The following is a 20109-nucleotide window of genomic DNA, read 5'->3' as shown; positions in this document are numbered from 1 at the left end:
TGCCTCGTTGTGGAGGCGGAAGCCGTGCAAACAGCGCCCCTAGAACAGTGTTTCTACCATTCCAGGGGCACTGTTTTTGGCCCGCGTGGAGTCTGCCTCTGTGAAAGCAGAGAGACCCAGCTGGGGGTTTATCAGGTTTGAGAGATCAACCACGTATCTCCTAAGGTTTCCTCAGGAGAAGAAAGTGTCAGAGGATGCTTCTTTTTGCCCTAGAGTGAAACCTGGAAGTGGGATCACCGTCTTGGCTAAACCAGGTTGTGGAACCGAAAGGAATCAAGCTGCTTCAAACTAGATTTCTTCTACCAAGATTCATCATATGTGGATTTCCAAATAAGAAGTTACATGTCAGTTCTGGCTCCCGCCTGGCCTGGCATCTCGCTGGTCAGCGCCAAGGCCACATCTGGCGCTCCATTATCATTGCCTGTGGCTGGAAGGCTTTTTCTATTGATTGCGTGTAACTAGTGAATCAGGTATACCTAGTCCTGAATCTTTAGCTTCCTGGAGAAGGGAAGTGTCTGTTCTAAGCTGCAGTCTCATAACAATGTCTCTTAAGGAACCTGCAATAACTGTAAGTTTCTTTTTTTCCCAATCAAAAAAAGCAAAGGATCTTAATACAAAGTTTGGAAGCAAAAAGACACTAGAGCAGGGCTCTGCAAGCTGCGGCTCTCCAGAACTTCATGGACTACAAATCCCACCAACCCCTGTCAGCACAGCCAATTTGCCATGCTGGCAGGGGCTGATGGGAATTGTAGTACATGAAGATCTGGAGAGCCGCAGCTTGCAGACCCCTGCTCTAGAAGGTTTACTTAATTTTACTTAAACTTAAAGTGGAGAGATTAAAATAAGATAAATGCTTATTGAAACTTATGAGAATTGAAGGATTTGATTGGCTGGTAAATCAAAACATTTATGAAAGGAAGAGATAAGGGACTGTAAGAATCTGAGAAGAGGAGGACAAATGCAGGATCTGGTGTTCCTCACATCATAAATCTGAATCACTTTAAGAAAAGAGGGGGAAGAGCCCTTCTTTGACCTTAAGACCTAAAACTTCTACAACAGGATTACAAACATGGAAGTGTCTGTGACTAGAGAAAAGACTGTGGTGAGAAATGTATTTTAGTTTTGAGAAAGTGCTGTTTGTGAGTTTTAAACTATGGCCAATAAGCAGGACCCTACCAAGGGAAAAACAGGAGGAACTCTGTAAGTCACTTAGTAGGGCCAGATGGGTGGCAGAACCCTGATAAAATAAGTAATGCAGACCTAATGAGATGTTTAAACTGCATGATTTATTCGAAGGAAATACAGCATCCTTCATGGAAGTAAACGAGAAAGTAAATTTAATTAATGTCACCACCAAGAACATTACAGAGGATGTAAAAGGAATCAAGAACAGATTAGATGGGTTGGATCAAAAGGTTCTGCATTTGGAAGACTCCAAGACCACATTACTATGTTGGAATATAGGCAAAGAGAAAATTCTTTACGTCTCAGATCAAAACCAGAAGTGGAGGAACAGAATATTGAACAGTTACTTACCATACAGCTGGCTCAGTTAGTAGATGTAAAACCTGAGATAATGGAAGGGGAAATTGACAGAGCCTTCTGCATAAATTCAATTTACGTCAAACAAAAGAAGTTACCAAGAGATTGCATTGTTCAGTTTAAGTCCAACTCTATCAGGGTCAGGATATTACAGGCCCACTTTGCAAATAACTTGATCATTGAGGGGACAAATATCACAAAAACTGGTTCCATTACTATCAATTACTAGAGACATTTAAAGCGGACAACAAAAATACAGGTTTTGTTACTCAGATGATAGTATTTGAAAGTAATCTATGTACAAATTATGATAAATTGATTACTAAAATGTTTAAGATGTTATTAAAGCGGGATACTGAGGAAGAGGGGATAAAATGGATGACTGCAAAAAGGGCTAATAATGTGGGGAGAAGCATGCACATGGAACAATAAGAAAGATTATGGGAAAAAGATCTGAAATTTGTTATATCTTGAAAGAAAATTATTATAAGATGATGAACAGATGGTATTAAACACTGAAAAATGTGTGAGGAACAAATGGTGGAAATGTCAACAACAGGAGGGTTCTTTTTCATATGTGGTGAACATGGGATATGATTTTAAAAGAAATGCAAAAGATTTTGAAAATAACAATTGGAAAAAAAACTCAGGCATTTTTGAGGGGTTGATAAGGGAAGGTATTCCTGATCAATACAGAACACTTTTTATGTACATGACAACTATAGCAAGGATATTATAGGCATATAGATGGAGGGACAATAATATTCCAACAAAACAAGACTGGATTTTGAAAGCCACAGAATATGCAGAGATGGCTAGGTTGACGCTGTTTAAAAGAGACAAGAATATTGACAATTTTCTTAAAAATTGGAAATCCTTTGCGGACTACTTATGGAAAACATATACAAATAGAGAAATGGCAGGATTCAAGACTTAAACGAAAACAGCATATTGGACTAAAGTAGTTTTACAAGAAGGACTAAAAGTTAAAAAATGCATAAGCATGAAACTAGATTCGCATTCAGATCCATAGTGAGGTAGCTGGAGGTCACCATATATATGTGTAGGGATGTGTATGTGTGTGTGTTTTATTATTAGGGGGACCAGATTTTGACTTTTTCTTTCTCTTTTTCTGTAGTCCATATGTGCAAAATAAATAAAACTTAAAAAAAAGATTTTTATAATAGACATGTATTTTATTTCATAAGCTGTGTTGAGTGCCTAGTGTGGAAGAAAACTGGGATACATAAATTTAAATCTACATAATATATATAAAATAAATTCTAAATAAAATAAATTCTATATAAAATAAAATAAATTCAAGATTATAATTTAATTTTCAGAATATGTCCTAAGTGTCTGGTACTGGATGCTTTAAAAGCTATTTTAAGAGGATCTTTTTATTAGTATAGTAGCTTACAGCAGTTTTTTAGAAGCAGAAAGAATAGCAAGGATTTGAACGAAGAGACAAGAACTATAGCTGTTAAACATAAAGTTGATCATTTTAAGGAAATGTGTAGACTATGGCAGAAATACAGAGACAAATGTCACAAGGCATAAAATAGAGAGAGAACCAGTGTGGTGCAGTGGTTAAGAGGTCTGGGCTTGAATGCCCATTTGCACCATGGAAACGCGATGGCTGACCTCTCTCAGGGTAACCTGCATCATGTCAGGACAGCCTGTCAGTGCCAAATGGTCTTCCCCTCGGTGCCCCAGGGTATCCTGGACACAGTTCTTGTCAAAGGAAGGTGTGAACTGTTCTCAGGCTCGCAATGCTTTGTAGTGAATGCTTTGTAGTTTGTAGGGGGGAGCTGAAGCTGTTTGGCTTGGTGGGAGGGGGCAACAGGATATAGGTGAGGGGTTTGCGCGGGAATCGCCAGATTCCTCTTTTACGACGATGTGACCTATGCTCTGAATTAAAGGCTTTAGAACCAATCTACAGTTTCCGTGATTTCCAGATCCGAGGTCTAACACATCACAGGCTTGTTGTGAGGATAAAATGGAGGGGAGGTAAACAATGTAAGCTGCTTCAGGGCTCCACTGAGGCAAAAGGCAGGGTACGCATTAAATTAATATATAAACAAACAAATAATATATGAAACCAAACATTTTGAAAAAGGGCAAAGCCTGTCACCTATTTTGCAACTGACTCAATGCCCACTGTTACTGGCGATTTGGTTCAACCAGATGAGAAGATAAAAGAAGAATTTAATAAATATTACATACAACTCTGAAATTCTAATTTCAACTAGGTTATCATTTTAAGATACAATTTTTATCTTCAGTACAGAACAACCAGGAATTAGTTCAAGCACTGCTATCTAGGAAATCTCAATTCAAAGTTGAATTCTATTAGGAACATATATGAAGATTGTATCCTTTTTTTTTAGCTTTTAGCATACAAGCCTACAGGTACTCACTAGCTGCTTAGGATGGCAACTAAATACTAATGGTAGGCTAACCCAGAAATTCACAAGTGCCATGGGATGGCTAGGTAACCACGAGCACAAGAGTGATTGCACAGGGGTCAGAAATAAGCATCGTTGGTGTAATTGAGAGATTCAAATTGCTGAGATCTGGGTTTCTGTGAGCCTGTCCAATCTTTTCTACTCAAACTGGTAATAATCTTAGAAATTGCATTTTATTTTCAACCAGGTTAGAAAGACTAAGAAATGATGTGTATACATGTTTACTTTTAATCACTTTGACAAATGTTCTCTGTACACTTGCAATTCTTATTTATTTCATCATTTCAAGATTATTTTAAATAAGAGTTTAACAGCCCAATCCAGAGGGGGATGGGGAATCGCTGCTAAAATGTGGGGCAGGGCCACTCCAGCATGTTTGCCCCCCTCCACTGGCATAATTGGCACCCCTGCAGGCAGAGAGGGCAAGTGTGCCAGTGTCTGGGTGTCCCACAGCTCCGTGACAGTAAAACCCAGAAGTGGGTACTGTCGCTGAGCTATGCTGCTTTCCAAGCAGATGCTGGTGTGGGGGGAAGGGGGGTGGCCTGGGATGGTTTCAGGGGTGAAGCTGACGGTAGTTATCCTCCATCCAGCCCTTCCAGCTGGGAATCCTGGGGGAAGGGCCATTTAGCCCTATCAAGGGGTTTCAGGTGAACGGGGCGGGGTTTTTGGTTTGTTTCTGTGGCCTTCCTGCACCACCTGAAAGCCCTCCCTGCAGCCAGCCACGGGCTTGCGGATTAGCTGAATGACTGGGATATAATGTGTCAACCAAGAACCACCCTCCTGGGGTCAGGAAAGCTTTGTGCCAGCTGGTCTCACCTTCGCTAGACCAGGGGAGACTCATGCCAGCTGGGAACTACCTTACCCGTGCCAGGTGACACTTGAGCTCAACTGACCCTTCTTGACTCATTCAAAAGACTTGGGGTTACACTGCACACATAGAGGGCATGGCCCTGCAGCACCCTTTCTGTTCCAGCGGCTGGCTGGCACCCAGCCCTGTTTTCAAAGAGGCCTGAGAGGCAAGCAGGTGAGGCTGATGATCTCTTGGAGTCTTACCTGTACAGATGAAGCCAGGCAGCCCTCCATAGACCAGTTCATCATTGTCAGGCAACACAAAGGGGCATCGAGTCTGCACCTCCAGGCAGTATTGCTTGCATGGAATCCGTTGTTGACACTGCAGTTGTGTCACGTTGAAATACTCAGAGCACAGCCAAGCCTTGTAGACAGCCTGCGAGAAGAAAGCGGCGGAGGTCAGCAGGCACGGAAAAGAAACCGGAGCCTCAATTTCACCAGGAAAAACAAAGCAGAGGTGAGGGACCAGCTGTTCATCATCTCACGTGCCTCTCAATATAAACTAATAACGAACAGAAACGAAAATAAATGGTCTGGAGTAAACTTTGCACATGCGACTGATCTAGCCTGTAAGCTGCGCCCTTGTTTAGAGTCTGCTGGCCCAGCCATGCTGATGCGTTCTTCCGCAGAGTCCAGGTAGAACCACTGTAACAAACTCTATGTGAGATTGCATTTGACGTATTGGAAGCATCAGTTGCTACAAGAGGTGGCAACTTCCGGTTGGGAACAGTCACTTGAAAGACATGGTTCCAGAGCTGCACCGACAGCTTCTAGGAGGCTGATTAAAAATGCTTCCAGGGGCTCAATTCATTGTTTTGGTCCCTCATAATTATCAAACTGTCTCCCCTTCCTGCTTGCCACATTTGGATACTAGAGAGCCTTTTTCTGTTTTAAGAGCATTTATCTAGCGACCGTTCTGCCATGAACTTTTTGGGGGTGGGGGCTCTGGAATGGCCTACTAGAGTGGGCGCAGAGTGAAATTTCATTGTCTATGCTTGTTTAACTTATTCATATTCCGCCATCCTACAGAAGCTAAAGGCAGATTACACAATCAATATAATCAACACACCGGGACATTTCATGAACAATGCAATAGGGGCAGGGTTGCAGAAATCTGCAAAGAAAGCTAAAAGACAGAACTGAAGCAAAGCTTAAATACCAATGTGACATATTAAACAGTGCAACAATTACATAGTATCCTTCTTCTTACAGTACACTGCACACTGCATATAATTTTTTGCGCTGTCAGGTCACAGGTGGCTTATGGCAACCCCACAGTGTTTCCAAAGTGAGAGATAGTCAGAGCTGATTTGCCATTGGCTGCCTCTGCTTCATGACTCTGGTGCTTCTTGGAAATTGCCCTCCAAATACTCACCAGCGCTGACCCTGCTTAGCTTCTGAGATCTGACGGCAGGGCATTTACTAGAGTCCCTTATATACCAACACCCTTTATCATTTATCCAAGCAAATTTGTAGCCTGTTTTCTATAGTGTAGCCCCATTACCTACATAGAAAAGTCCTCTCGAAGAATTCATTTTTGCAGTTTGTGGAAAGCCAGGAGGGGCGGGAGCTTTCCTGAAGCAGGAGGATCTGGGAGCCAACTCCTCCTCAGTTAAGAACCAGGGAGCTAATAGACTCCAAACACTTCCAGGGCTTTCTTCGTATCCAATATTATTCAGCTCCATTACAGCCTATGGGGAAATGATCCCGGGCAGCGGGGGAGGCTGTACCAAAAATGCTCTACAACTGCTGGTGCCTGTCCATGGAAGAACCATCAAGTCTCAAGAAAGTTGGGTCTGGGGGGTCCAATTCTATGGTCTGCCAAAGGCACCCCCATCCACCCAGTTTCCAACACAGAGTCAGTCTTTCTTTCTCCAGGACAAAAACAAAGGGGTATGCTTGCAGCAACTACTGATCAACGCCTCCAACGCGAGAACAACAAACCCAATAGAACCAATATAAATCCCAGGAATCTCAGCAGAACCCGGGGCCAATATGGCAAGTCCAACAGAACTAATGTCAACCCAGAGAAGCCCAGCATCACAAAGTTACGTAAGGAGGGCACACTTTTGCAACAGAACCAGTGGCAAGACTCAGAAGCCCAGCAGAACAATCTCAAGCAAGGCGGCCACATTTGCTTACTCAGCAGTACCAGTGTCAGCCCAGAGAAGCCCTGCAGAACAAAGTTAGGCAGCCGGGGGGGCGGGGGGGCGGCACTTCTGGAATCACAGCAGAACAATATCAAGCAACTGCCTCATCCCCTCTCTCTTGATGCCTGGGAAACCTTCAAAAGGGTGGGGGAGACCTTTACCAGAAGCTATCCTGAAATCCTAAATAAAACCCATTTTGGGGGAGGATTATTCAGGCATGGGAAAACCAGCTTTGCTGAGAAATTCTCAAAGACGTACTCAGCTGTAAACTACTGGGTTGCTGTTTTTTGGCTTGGCCAGCATGATGCAGTGGTTAAGAGTGGTGGGTTCTAACCTGGAGAACCAGGTTTGATTTCCCACTTCTCCACACGAGTGGCACTTATCTGGTGAACTGGATTTGTTTCCCTGCTCCTCCACATGAAGCCTGCTGGGTGACCTTGGGCTAGCTACAGTTCTTTGGAACTCCTTCAGCCCCACCTGCCTCACAAGGTGTCTGTTGTGGGAAGAGGAAGGAAAAGATACTTGTAAGCTGCTTTGAAACTCCTTGCAGGAGTGAAAGGTGGGGTATAAATCCAAACTCCTTTTTTTCTACCCAAGTGTGCATTCTGCCTTAATTCTACTATTGATTCTAAGTGTTTTGAAGTTACATTTTGGGAAGAAAAGACAGGTTTCTAGCTATTAAGCTGGGAATGGAAGCTGAATTCCAGTCTCCAGTTCCACCCTCTGGATAAGCTGTCAAGGGCCCTGCTTTAATTCACAACTGTCTGTTCATTGTTCCCAAGTGTCTGTGCTTTCCAGGGTTTATGATTCGTTATTGAAGTATGATGTCACCCAGGACCTGTAAGCTCGCTGTTTAACCTTGAGCAGGAGTTCTCTGCAAAGGTTGGCAGTACACTCAGTTGGGCATCTTATCTTGTTGCTATAGTTTGTCTGTGTGAACTGAGCTGAAAACTGTCTCAAGGAGAAGTGGATGAGAACCTGCATTTGTTATCGTTAGCTTTGGCGGGAACTGGGATAGACCCCGTAAAAGCGGCTGTTGGTTCTGGGGGGGCTCAGTTCCCGCATTGCCTGTGATTGACTAAGAATGCCAGCTCAATAAAGAACTTCAATGGTTACTTTTGGTCTGGACTTTACTGGTTCGTTACATTCAGCGGTAGCTGAATTGCTTCAAGGTCTTCGCCTCCGTTTTGAGGATAAAGATGTGGTGGAAAAAGCCAGAAAAACCCTTAAAACCATTAAGCAAGGGAATCGCCCGTTTGCCGACTTCGCACGCCAGTTTCGAGCAGTGGCCAGTAAAATACCTGATTGGCCCAATCGTATGAAGTGCGAATATTTTTATGAAGCAGTGGATCCTGAAATCCGTAAATGGGCTGTCATGCATAATGAACCCCAAACCATAGCTGAGTGGATCGAGGTGGGCAGCATCGTTGCGGGCCGGCTCACCCGTTCAAAGGGAGCACCAGTGAAAACTTCCCCAAGTAAGCAGACCGGGGCCCCTCCGAAGAAGCCGCCCGGTAATGCAGCGGCGCCCAAATCGACTTCTGGCCGGCGCCTAGGATTCTGTATTGTGGTGAACCAGGTCACATAGCTGCCACCTGCCTGAAGAATCCCAAATCCACCTCTGGCTCCCCAGCAAAGAAACCCACTGCTAAGCCACCTCGCAAGTCGCTCCCCGAACAGAGAACATCCAAGGCCCTGGCAGTAGAGGAGCTGGAGGAACCTGAAATTGAAGAGGATGACTTCTCGGCAGTGGGGTTGTCCACGGCGGCTCCCGAGGAAGCCAACCTCCCGAGGAAGCCAATTGGCGCCCGAACAGGGACCCTCTCAATAAAGAGGAGAGGGCTTCTCGAGTGTCCTTTTTGGGCACCGGGGCATTGCCCCCTTTTTGACCGAAGAGAAAAAGGGGTTGCTCGAGAGGGAATAGGGCGGTGCACCCCGGACGACCTTTGTTCGGCCCACTCCCCTCTCGTTGCTTCTCCGTTTCTCCACGTCAAAGAACCCCAAATTACAGTGGCATCAACTAGCAAGCCGGCTACAATCAAAAGTCCAGACGTCTGCGGATTGGGTGAGTTGCATCCTTTATAATGGGAAACAAATTGGGGAAGATTAAGCAAGGAGATGACGGAGAAAAAGGCAGTCGGATTGTTGTTGGATCTGGAACACTGAACAGAAATGATGGGAAACCAATACTAATCCCTGATACTAGCCCATTGGGCCAGGTCCTCCAACAATGGGACAGTCTAGGGGGCACAGAGGTCCTTAAAAAAGAAATGATGGTAAAACTATGTACAAATGTTTGGCCCACTTATGAACTACAGTCAGGCAGGAGATGGCCGATGTTTGGCTCATGCGATAAGGAACTATGTAAAGAAATGTATATGTATGTAGTAGGTTTGCTGGATTTGGAGCCCCTACTTGGACAAGATTCAGGGTTGCCCTACGCAGATACCTGGAGGTATGGGTTCGTGTTGCAGAATAAGTGCAAAGCTGGGTTGTGTAGGCTGTATGCGGCTAGAGAACTACAGGAATCCTCGGAGGATAAAATATGGAACGCAAAAACGAAGAAATGGGACCCTCTTGATTGTCTCCCACCCCCTTATAGACCCCAGGCCAGGAGACAATCCTTACAATTGGGGCCTCGAGGGTCGGGGGGCAGGCCCTCCCCAACGGCACCGGTGCATACAGACGCTGGGGCCGCTGGACGGGGTGTGGCCGCGGCCCCTGAAAGATCCCCTTTCGATAAGGCAGCAGAAGAATATCAGATAGAAATTAAGAAAATGTCAGCAGAGCTTAGGGATCTAAAACGAAGGGAGGAAGAATGGGGAGCGAAAAACAAGAAAACAGCATTGTTGACAGAGGGAGAGAGGGGGGAAGGAGAGAAACAAAACGAGTCAGCGCTGTTGGCCCCTCTGAGGCAGGTGCCACAGGGCCAGGGATTAATAGGCTATGTTGAGGTTCCCCTCACTTCCATAGAAATACGTGAAATGAAGTCCCATCTCCCAAAATTTAATGAAGACCCAGAGGGTTTTATTAAAGCGCTTGAGGATTCTTTGGGACCCTCTGTCTTCACACCCACAGAACTGCTGCACATATTGCAACAGCTCACCAATATAGAGGTGACTAACCAAGCGGTGGAAGAGGCCCGGAAAACCTGGAGGGGAGAGGATGGTAATAGAACAGAGGATGAATCCAAGAATGAAATTCCTTTGGTTACCCCGACAAACCAGGATTGGAACTTGCAAATTCAAGCGGGCCGAACCCGATGTGTAGACTTTAGAAAGAGGGTCTTCCAGGGCTTAATTAAAACCATCCCACATTCTGTCAACATTGCCAAAGCTTTCGGGGCCCCCCAACGAAAGGACGAGACACCCTGGGATTATATGCTTAGACTGAAAGACAGCATGAAAAAATTTGCAGGGTTAGACCCAGAGGCGGAAGCGAATGCAGCCATACTGAAATTGAGGTTTATAGGGGGAGCTCATGAAGATATCAGGAAGAAGCTGCAAAAGATTGAAGGTCTGATGGAAAAACCTCTCCAGGAGCTGGTTAACGAGGCACAAAAGGTTATTGTGCGTCGTGACGAGCTCCAGGAAAAGAAGAAAATTAATCTCATGGTGCAAACAGTACAAGAAATAATAAGGAATAACAAACAACAAGACAGGGTAGACAGAGTGCCCCGGTGGGGAAACAAACCAGGGGGGTCTGGACAAGAGAGGGTAGGAGGACCCATGGTAGCTAGACCAGGAGGGTTCAGGTCAGATAGGCCTGTGGGGCCGAACTGGAACAATAGGGCAGATCAACGAGACAGCCATTTCGGGTCTGGGGGTCGGAGGATGGCTTCCCCCATGACGACCGGGCAAAATTGGGGTACAGCAGTAAGAGGGAGTGGCCCTCCGCTGCCCCGTGATGTCTGCAGGATCTGTAAACAGCCTGGGCACTGGGGACGAGAGTGTAGTCACAACCCAGAGAATAGAGGTAGGGGGCAACTGGATACCTTCCGCCAGGCAATGCAGCTGGAAGAGGATGATTGAAGGGGTCGGGGGTTTCTGTACTGTGGACCTGCCTCGCAGGAACCCTTGTTAACCCTAGAGGTAGGACAGGACAGACACCCTATAACCTTTCTTGTAGACACGGGTGCCACAAGGTCAACGTTATGTGAAAAGGTCCCCCACATGAAAGAAACTGGGGGCCGTAGCAAGGTGATAGGAGTACAAGGGATCCCCTTGGAAGTCCCTATCTTGGCACCCCTCCCCGTGCGTGCAAATGACGAAAAACTCCTTTGCATGCATGATTTCCTTTGGATGCCAACTAGCGGAATAAACTTGATGGGTAGAGACTTGCAGGCCAAATTGGGGATGGTTATCCAATTAAAGAATGATCAGTGTATAGCCCGTTTGGGAATGTTGACAGAAGTTGATAAAGAACAGATCAACCCCCAGGTCTGGGCAGCCCCCGGTAATCCTGGACTGCTAAATATCACTCCAGTGACTGTCGCAATTAAACATGATCGACCTGTGTATGTCAAGCAATATCCAGTTCCCAAGGAGTCCCAGAAGGGTTTAGAACCAGTCATAAAAGGACTTTATGATGATGGTTTAATTAGCGAATCCACCTCCCCCTATTGCACTCCCATTCTTCCAGTTCGTAAGCCAGATGGGTCTTACCGCATGGTGCAGGATCTGAGGGAAATTAATAAGATAGTGATCCAAAGAACTCCAATCGTTCAAGACCCTTACCAATTATTGACAAAAATTCCAGGAGGTCATGTCCTTTACACGGTAATAGACTTGACCTCGGCATTCTTTTGTGTGCCCCTGGACCAGTCGGCCAAACCATTGTTCGCTTTTCAATGGCCACACCCTTACACAGGATTGATTACTCGACTGGAATGGAATGTCTTGCCTCAAGGCTATTGTGAATCCCCCACCATTTTCGGAGAGATAATGGCCCAGGTACTGAACGAATGGGACCCCTCCCCGGGGACCGCATTGGTTCAGTATGTTGATGATCTCTTGCTAAGTGGAAAAGAGGCAAAAGGCTTGAGGGCTTCCTCCATTCGACTGCTTAATTTCTTGGCTGACAAGGGTCTGAGAGTATCAGAAAAGAAAATACAGTTTTGCCAATCCCAGGTGAAATATGTGGGCCATCTCCTAAAAGAAGGACAGAAGCTTATAGACCCCGAGAGAGTGGCAGGAATCCAAAATCTGTCTCTCCCGCAAACCAAACGACAGTTGAGAGGATTTCTAGGCACGGTAAATTACTGCCGAACTTGGCTTCCGGATTTTGCAGTTTTCACTACACCCCTGACAGCTAAGTTGAAGAACGAACAGCCTGACAGGCTAGAGTGGAAAAAGCATGAGATAAAAGCATTTAGAAACCTCCAACAAGCACTTTTAAGTGCTCCGGCATTAGGGTTACCGGATTTAAACAAACCTTTGCACCTGTTTGTTATCGTAAGAGAAGGCCACATGGTGGCAGCAGTTGTACAGAAGAAGGGAGGGGTGGATCAACCCGTTGCCTATTTCTCTAAATTTCTTGACCCTGTTGTGAGGGGGTGGCCCCCCTGCCTCCAGGCATGCGCAGCAGTAGCTATGGCAGTGGGAATGACTCAGAAACTCCTTGTCAATGCGGCGGTGATTGTACACACCCCTCATCAAGTTAGGGCTGTGTTGACTCATGCCGCCCGGCAGTGGATGACCGACTCTAGACTTTTGCACATCGAGGCTCAATTGTTGGAACAGTCTGACTTAGTCATTACAACCGAACAGAATATGGGACCAATAGCTGGCCTGCCACCCTCTATGAACCAACAAATGGCTATGGAACATGATTGTATCGATATAATACAGCTACAAACAAAACCAAGGGAGGATTTGGAGGAAACACCTCAAGCAGAGGCTGTCAATTGGTTCATAGACGGTTCATCTAGGGTAATCAATGGTTGCCGAAAGAGTGGTTATGCCATTATAGAAGAAGGGGGGCAAGAAATAGAATCGGGAGGGCTCCCCCCTTCTTACTCTGCCCAAACTGCCGAACTGTTCGCCCTAAAACGGGCTTTAGAATTAGCAGAAGGATTAAAAGTGAACATATTCACAGATTCGAAGTATGTGTGTGGGGTAACTCACGTGTTTGGGAAAATCTGGAATGAAAGAGGACTTCTTAATGCAAGGGGGAAGACTGTGGCACATGTAAAATTGGTCTCAGATGTGTTAAAGGCCCTTCAAGGTCCTGCTCAGATAGCCATAATACATGTTAAAGGTCACCAAAAGGGGGTATCCCTGGAGGCAGTGGGAAACAGGTATGCCGATGAGGCTGCCAAACAGGCAGCCATACAGAAGGAACCACCTGAATGTCTTTTAGCCACCATGATACCGGTAGGGAAAGAGGTGGACACTTCCCTAAAATATACCCAGAAAGAAGAGGAATGTGCGGTGAAACAGGGGGCTCAGTGGGAACAGAACCAACTTGTATTGCCGGATGGCAGGGTGTGGCTCCCGGAGGGAATGGCCAGGGAAGTACTAAAATCCTTACATGATGGAGGTCACTGGGGCGTTCAAGCTCTGGTAGAAGCATTCTTGCAGAAATATGTCAGCAAAAGAGTGTGGACCCTATCAAAATGGATCACGTCTGGCTGCCATATTTGCGCAAGGATAAACAAAAAGGGAGCTGCTCCAAGGCCTTCTGGAGGCCGTCCGCTGGCTGTTCATCCCTTCCAGGATGTTCAGTTAGATTTTATAGACATGCCACCTATAGGGAAATTGAAGCACTGTTTGGTATTCACGGACAAATTAACGGGATGGGTAGAAGCCTTCCCTACAGCCAGGGCCACAGCGGGGGTGGTATGTAAACTGATTTTAGAACACATTTGCCCTCGGTTCTCTATAATCGAGCGATTAAATTCGGACCGCGGCCCTCATTTTACCGAAAAGGTACTCCAGATGGTAATGGAGCAATTGGGCATTCATTGGGACCTACATACACCCTGGCACCCCCAAAGTTCAGGTCAGACAGAAAAGATGAATGCGACTTTGAAAACTATGATTAAAAAGTTGATGCTGCAAAGCCGCTTGCCTTGGACTAAAGTCCTGCCTTTAGCACTTTTCAACATTAGAACAAAACCCAGAACAGGACTAGCCCTCTCCCCCTTCGAGATGTTGTATGGGTTTTCTATATGGGATGTGGCTCCTGACAAGCCTGCAGGAGCAGTACATGAGATTAAAGATGCCTTTTTGCGGAAATATGTGCTGGCACTCTTCTCAATTTTATCTGCTAACAGGAAGCAAGGGTTGGTCCATCAAACCCCACCACTCGAGGTTGCTGTGCACTCGTTCCAGCCTGGCGATTGGGTCTTCATTCGTCGCTGGAGGACCGAACCATTGAGGCCTCAGTGGGAAGGACCCTTCCTCGTCCTCCTGGTGACAGAAACAGCAGTTCGGACGGAAGAGAAAGGTTGGACCCATCACACCCGAGCTAAACCTGCTCCACTGTTGCCTGCGTCCTGAACTATATGACTTTGCCACTTTCGCAGGCACTCCGGAATCGTTGTCTGCAAAGAGACAACCCAGCATGGACACCTGAGCATCGGTTTGGACACTTTGCGAATGTATTTGAAAATACACTTTGTTTCCCCTTTGGGCCTGTTTTAGTGGAGGAAGGAAGTTGTTTTTGTAGGGATTGGGTTTGGCAGAGGTGGGAATATAGAGAGGAGGATCATTGTTGGGGAAAGATACATGCATTTGTCAGACCAGAAGCAAAAAGGACAGCACACTTAAAGGAAAAGATTTTCGTAGTTGCTTATTATCAAGGGTTGACTGCTAGAAACCGGGTAAGGGAGTGGAGAACCTTGCTGCCTGGGCAGTTATTATTCAATCAGCCGTGTAGTTGGGGCCAGTTGTTTAAGCATCCCTCGTGGAGATATTTTGTTCCTTGTTTTTGCCACAGTACCCATATTCAATATAGAGAACAACTTGAGAGAGCCGTAGAATTAATCAATTCCCATGCAAACCTATCCAATTTGGCTCAGTGACGATGACATCGAGTGGTCGTGTGTACAACGATACCAAAATCTAGCTGAACACTTTGAAAATCCCACTCTTTTCGGTTGTGGTCCTAAATTGTATGCAACCGGACCCTTGTGTGCACTTTTTGAGTGGCAGAGGTGGGAGTATCGCACTGCAGAGCACAGGTGGGGAAAGGTGCTAGTTGCAAGAAGACAACCTGAAGCCGAGGTAGCTACCCTACCTGCAGCTGTCGTCGCTTATTACCAGCAACGACCGGGGAAGCGACTCGTGAGGGCCTGGTGGTATAGGAGACCAGCTAGACTCAGTTACAATTGGATTTGCACCTACTACCAATCCCTCAGTCACGATTTTTGGCATCGACAGTATTGTGGTTGCCACATTATCGGGAGACCATACCGATCTTTAGAAAGAGAAAGAGAACTGACAACGCCTGAGCTGCAACAAGAAAACCAGGGAGCTGAGAATGACAATGTGGGCCGTAATATCCTTACTGAGTTACTACTTACAGGTACACCAGACTCAGGCCGGATGGCACCGCAATCAGTTCCACCTCTTGGCCCAGAACACCAGTCGGGCCCTGAATGTGTCTGAATGCTGGTTGTGTAGCCATGGTCCGGCCACGGGATCAGGAGGGTGGCCTCTACTACCCTCCTCAGCCCTGTCCTTAGAGGCCTGGAATAACACCTATTGTACCGGAGCAACGAGCCCCTCTCAAATCCCTGGGAAAGCAGCCAGAGGGTTTCGGGACCCAAACTTAGTCGTACTCACACGCCCGTGGAGTTGGCCAAAGGCTCCCCTATGCATCCAATGGCATTCATATACCAAAGAGAAGGAGCGAATTATGGAAGAAGAGGTTAGAGAGGCTGAAGAAAGGACCAAGATACTGAGAAGCCATGTAGTTACGCCAACAGAAGATCCAAATTTCAGGCATATCATAGAGCAGATGCGAGGAAGGCCAATAACAGATGAGGAATATAATAGTCTCAAACGCGGTGTGTCACCCTCCATAACCAACCTGACAGGGCATGACAAAGATGTGTTTGATGAGATTATGTGGGGACCCACCTGGTTATGGAAACCCAGGGCCGCGCCGCAGGTTCCTCGCAGGGAGCCCAGGTGGACCCTGGGTCAGCCACCCCCTCCTCTACCAGGGGCAGCCCCTGGTTCAGCTATAGAATTAGGTGATTACCCCTCGTGTGAAAGAACCCTGATTTTGTCCCAGGACGGGCGGATATGTAGGGATAACCCATGGCTTAAAAGTGATCCTGCTTTTAACTGCTCTAGTGGACTTGAAAAGTTTCCAGGCGCACTTTTATTGTTTGATAACCTGGTAACCCCATTCAATATGGTCCATCTGCAAATCAGGTATGAGATAGGTCTATATATATTCGCGCTCCCCTCAGGAATATATTGGATTTGTGGGAGGCAGGCCCTCAAGATACTTCCCCCTCTCTGGGCGGGGACATGTTCTCTGGGAACCATCGGACCGGGTGGAATGACCTATTACCCCAAGGAACAACCAAAAAAGGCCTGGGAGAGGCAGATACAATGGAGAACGAGAAGGGCTGTAGATCCCTCCCTGGGTTATGATCCCCAAGACACCTACCTCACTGAAGGAGAACGATTTGTAGCAATTACGTGGCCAATGATAGGGGTGGGATGGAACGTCAAACAGTTACGAGTACTGTCAACACAATTAGAAGCCCTAGCTAATGAAACAGCGGACAGTACCAAGAACCTAGAAATAGAAATCGATTCCTTAGCTAAAGTGTCTTTTCAATATGGAATTGCTCTGGATTATTTATTGAGTGCCAAGGGGGGCTTGTGCTTTTGGTTAAACACAACTTGCTGCCACTATATCAACAGAACAGGGCAGATTGAAACAAATATTCATAAGTTGCATGCCATAGCTAAAGCAGTACATGACACCTATGAAGAAGACACAGGATGGTGGAATTGGCTGACCAGTTGGCTGCCAGACTGGGGTTGGGTGAAAAATCTTATCATTGGAATAATCGGGGTGCTGGCAATAGGGTTGATGATTTGCTGTTGTATTCAATGCCTACCTTTGCTCAGTCACTGTGTCCCCACCCGTACTCAGGTCTCCACTGAGTTAGCCATGGCTGTGAGAGTGGAAATGCCCAAGGAAGAAACACGAGGCGAGGGTTCCTACGCCTCTCTGCTGTTAGAAAACTCCACTGTGTATGAAATACTATCCGACGATAGCTATGAGAATTAGAGTTAAGTGATACCTCACCATTTGTTTGATCAAAAGAAAAGGAGGGATTGTTATGGATCAGCATTCAGAAAGTGGTGAGGTATACAAAATGCAGGATATGGCTATGTGCTTTGCTGCTAGGCCGCAGGCCTGCAACAGGTCTGCAACTTTGGTTCAAGGGTATAATTAGAGAAAAATGCTGAGGCTGTGCTTAAGCAATAAAGAGGGAGGGAGGGGGCCAGTAGGGCCAGCATAGTAACGGGGCAAGAAAGGGAAGTGAACGGAAACCTGTGGGGGTGTAAGATATGAAAAGAAGAGTTATTTCAGTAAACTCGTGTTCAGCATACGGGAACAGTATGAATCAGCTATATTGCTTAACCAAACTGCCAAGCTGGCAGAATAGAAAGGGAAGTGCTCATTATAGGACTTTTGGGGAGTTTTAGGGGTGGGATGCCATGTGAAAAAGGCATGGCATAGCTTGTGGGGTGGGTGCTAGAACACGTGAACAATGCATGCTTCTGCCTTGTTAGGAGAATGGGAGCCTCTGGGTCCGGCTGGATGTACATGTGGTAAATCCTGATTGGCCAGAGTGACAGAGTAGGGGGCCTTTAAATTAAGCTGTTGCTGCACACAGATCTTCAGGATGACCAACGCCCAAGGGTGCGGTTATCCTCCACTTCTATAGATGTGACAATAAAAGCTACTTGATTGCCTACTGGACTGTTTGTGAGTATTGATTGGGATTAATTAAATTGAAAAATTCATAACACGTTGAACAAACTTTTTAACAACTTTCTTAACAGCTTTTAAAAACCTATAATTTTGAGATCCCCTCCGGAGTCAGCTTGGAAGAGAATCCTCTGCTCACCTTCGGTAGCGGTGGCTGATTAACAGTCGGAAACAGAGGGAAACGGAGACATAAACGGCTGGCGGTCGGGTCGTGAGTTGGGGCGGCGGCGGCATGTTCGGGTTGGCGTTTTTTATATTTTTTAATGCCCGCTTGCCTCGCCTTGCTCCTTCCTCGTATCCCCTGGGCTGGCCTGGTAGTGGCACCTGTCTTAATCCACCTCGCAGCGCTCCACGGCACTGGCTTCCCGTGTCTCGGCAAATTGGGGGCTTGGAAGAGAGGACATTAGGGGGGTCGGTGGCAGTGATGCCCCCCGTACCTCCAGCTCGGGTTTGGGCCGGTGACTGTAGTGGCAACTGTCCTGACCCGCCCCGCAGCGCTTTATGACACTGGCCTCCTACACCCCGGCGAACTGGGGGCTTGGAAGAGAGGACGCTAAGGGGGGCGGTGGCAGAGTTTCCCCCTGCGCCTCCAGTTCAGGTTTGGACCGGGCCGGGATTGTGCTGGTTCCATCGAGTGCCTGGAAATTGCGTAGAATTGATTACGGAGATTGTGCGAGGTCCTGTGGTGAGAAGCCGTGAACAGGAGAACCCCGGTGCTCCCTTTGATACAGCGAACCCTGGCTTGTGCTTTGAAGCGGCGGTGGCAGCGCCTGCCTTTCCTGGGCAACCGGGCGTAACATCAAAAGGGAGCGGGGAGATTGGATTTCTTCAACGCAGGCAGCGATATCTGCCTACAGGCTTAGCAGAGCGACGAGGAACATTTACAAACATCGGTGTTCCATTTGGACGTAGCGCGCTAGCTGTGAGAGAGCTGAATGCGCTGCGTCATAAGGAGCAAATTCGACACATAGAGCACTTTGCTGGGGCCCTATACGGAGTAGCTGGTGGCAGTAGCCTCCCGGTTATTGTCCTGCACTGTTGGTCTTCTAGGATTTTTTTCGACTCAGACGAACATTTACGAGCAGCGGACTTAGGTGACGTGGACCCCACGCCGGCTGCCCTTGTCCGTATAATAGCACCACTTTCCCCCTGCTGCTTATGTCCATGCAATAGCAATATTGCTGCCCTTAGTAAGAACTTGTATAACAACTATCCGGTCTGTTTCAGCAAGGCGCATAAGAATCTGGTGGCAGCAGTCCTTCTTATGACCATCTAGCGCCCTCTGCTGACCTTTCGTGCCTGATTTTTGGTGTGGTTCTATAACTCAGTAGATAGTAGTATTAGGATAGGAATGTTTAGTTGTTATAGACTGCATTGTATGAATGTTAAGTTTTTGTGAGTAGTTAGACTGGGTCCCCTTTAGCCTCGGTAGGCTAGTGTTAGTTAATTAGTTAGTATTATTATATTAGTGAGGCTGGACCCACCTTTGTGAGAGTTTGTCAGGCTGTTTAGAGGGTGGGAGACTAGTAGGTAATGGGGGCACCTGTTTTGGGGCTGGGAATCCCAGTGGTAATGGGGCGGGGTAAATACAGCAGTAGGCGGCGGCCGGATTATAGAAGGTGGGCAAGATATGGAAATGCTCGCTCGCCTTCTGACCTCCGACCTATCTTGAAGAGGAGGAACCAGCCGTTGATGGTGCCCCTTTGCCCCCGGCTCTGATACCGGGGTCAGTTGTCATCTTAGACTCGCCACTCCTCCCTTTTGGAAGGGGGAGGGATTTTTAGATCGGAATATGGGATACTGTTTCCCCCTTTAGGGAAGGGACAGAATAACAATAGCAGATTGCTGAACGCCATCTATTTTACTGTAGTTTATTATATTATTGGAAATATCTTATGGTTTTCGCTGCTTTTAAATGTTTTAATTGCTTATATTGTCTTTTTAATGTTGTACACCGCCCAGAGCCCCTTGGGGATGGGGCGGTATATAAGTTCAAAAAATAAATAAATAAATAAAATAAATAAAGAACGAGGATGGCAGGGCCCAGGAATACTCCGCTTCGTCCCTGGTGTTGATTAATGCCAGGTCCATTAATAACAAAACCGCTATACTCCGAGATTTTCTCGGAGCCC

General features: G+C 46.6%; 1 protein-coding gene across 1 annotated transcript in view; it reads right to left on the bottom strand.

The window, feature by feature from the left end:
* LOC125425202 (translation initiation factor IF-2-like) overlaps positions 1–20109 on the bottom strand; it is a 107490-nt gene that overhangs the window by 22991 nt on the left and 64390 nt on the right. The window contains exon 3 of the mRNA XM_048482763.1: positions 5064–5235. Within this exon, the coding sequence (XP_048338720.1) occupies positions 5064–5235 (172 nt within the window). The remainder of the gene's footprint in view (positions 1–5063; positions 5236–20109) is intronic.

This window comes from Sphaerodactylus townsendi, unplaced genomic scaffold, assembly GCF_021028975.2.
Source record: "Sphaerodactylus townsendi isolate TG3544 unplaced genomic scaffold, MPM_Stown_v2.3 scaffold_21, whole genome shotgun sequence".
In the NCBI taxonomy this organism is placed as follows: domain Eukaryota; kingdom Metazoa; phylum Chordata; class Lepidosauria; order Squamata; family Sphaerodactylidae; genus Sphaerodactylus; species Sphaerodactylus townsendi.
This window is presented reverse-complemented; position numbering and strand designations above follow the sequence as displayed.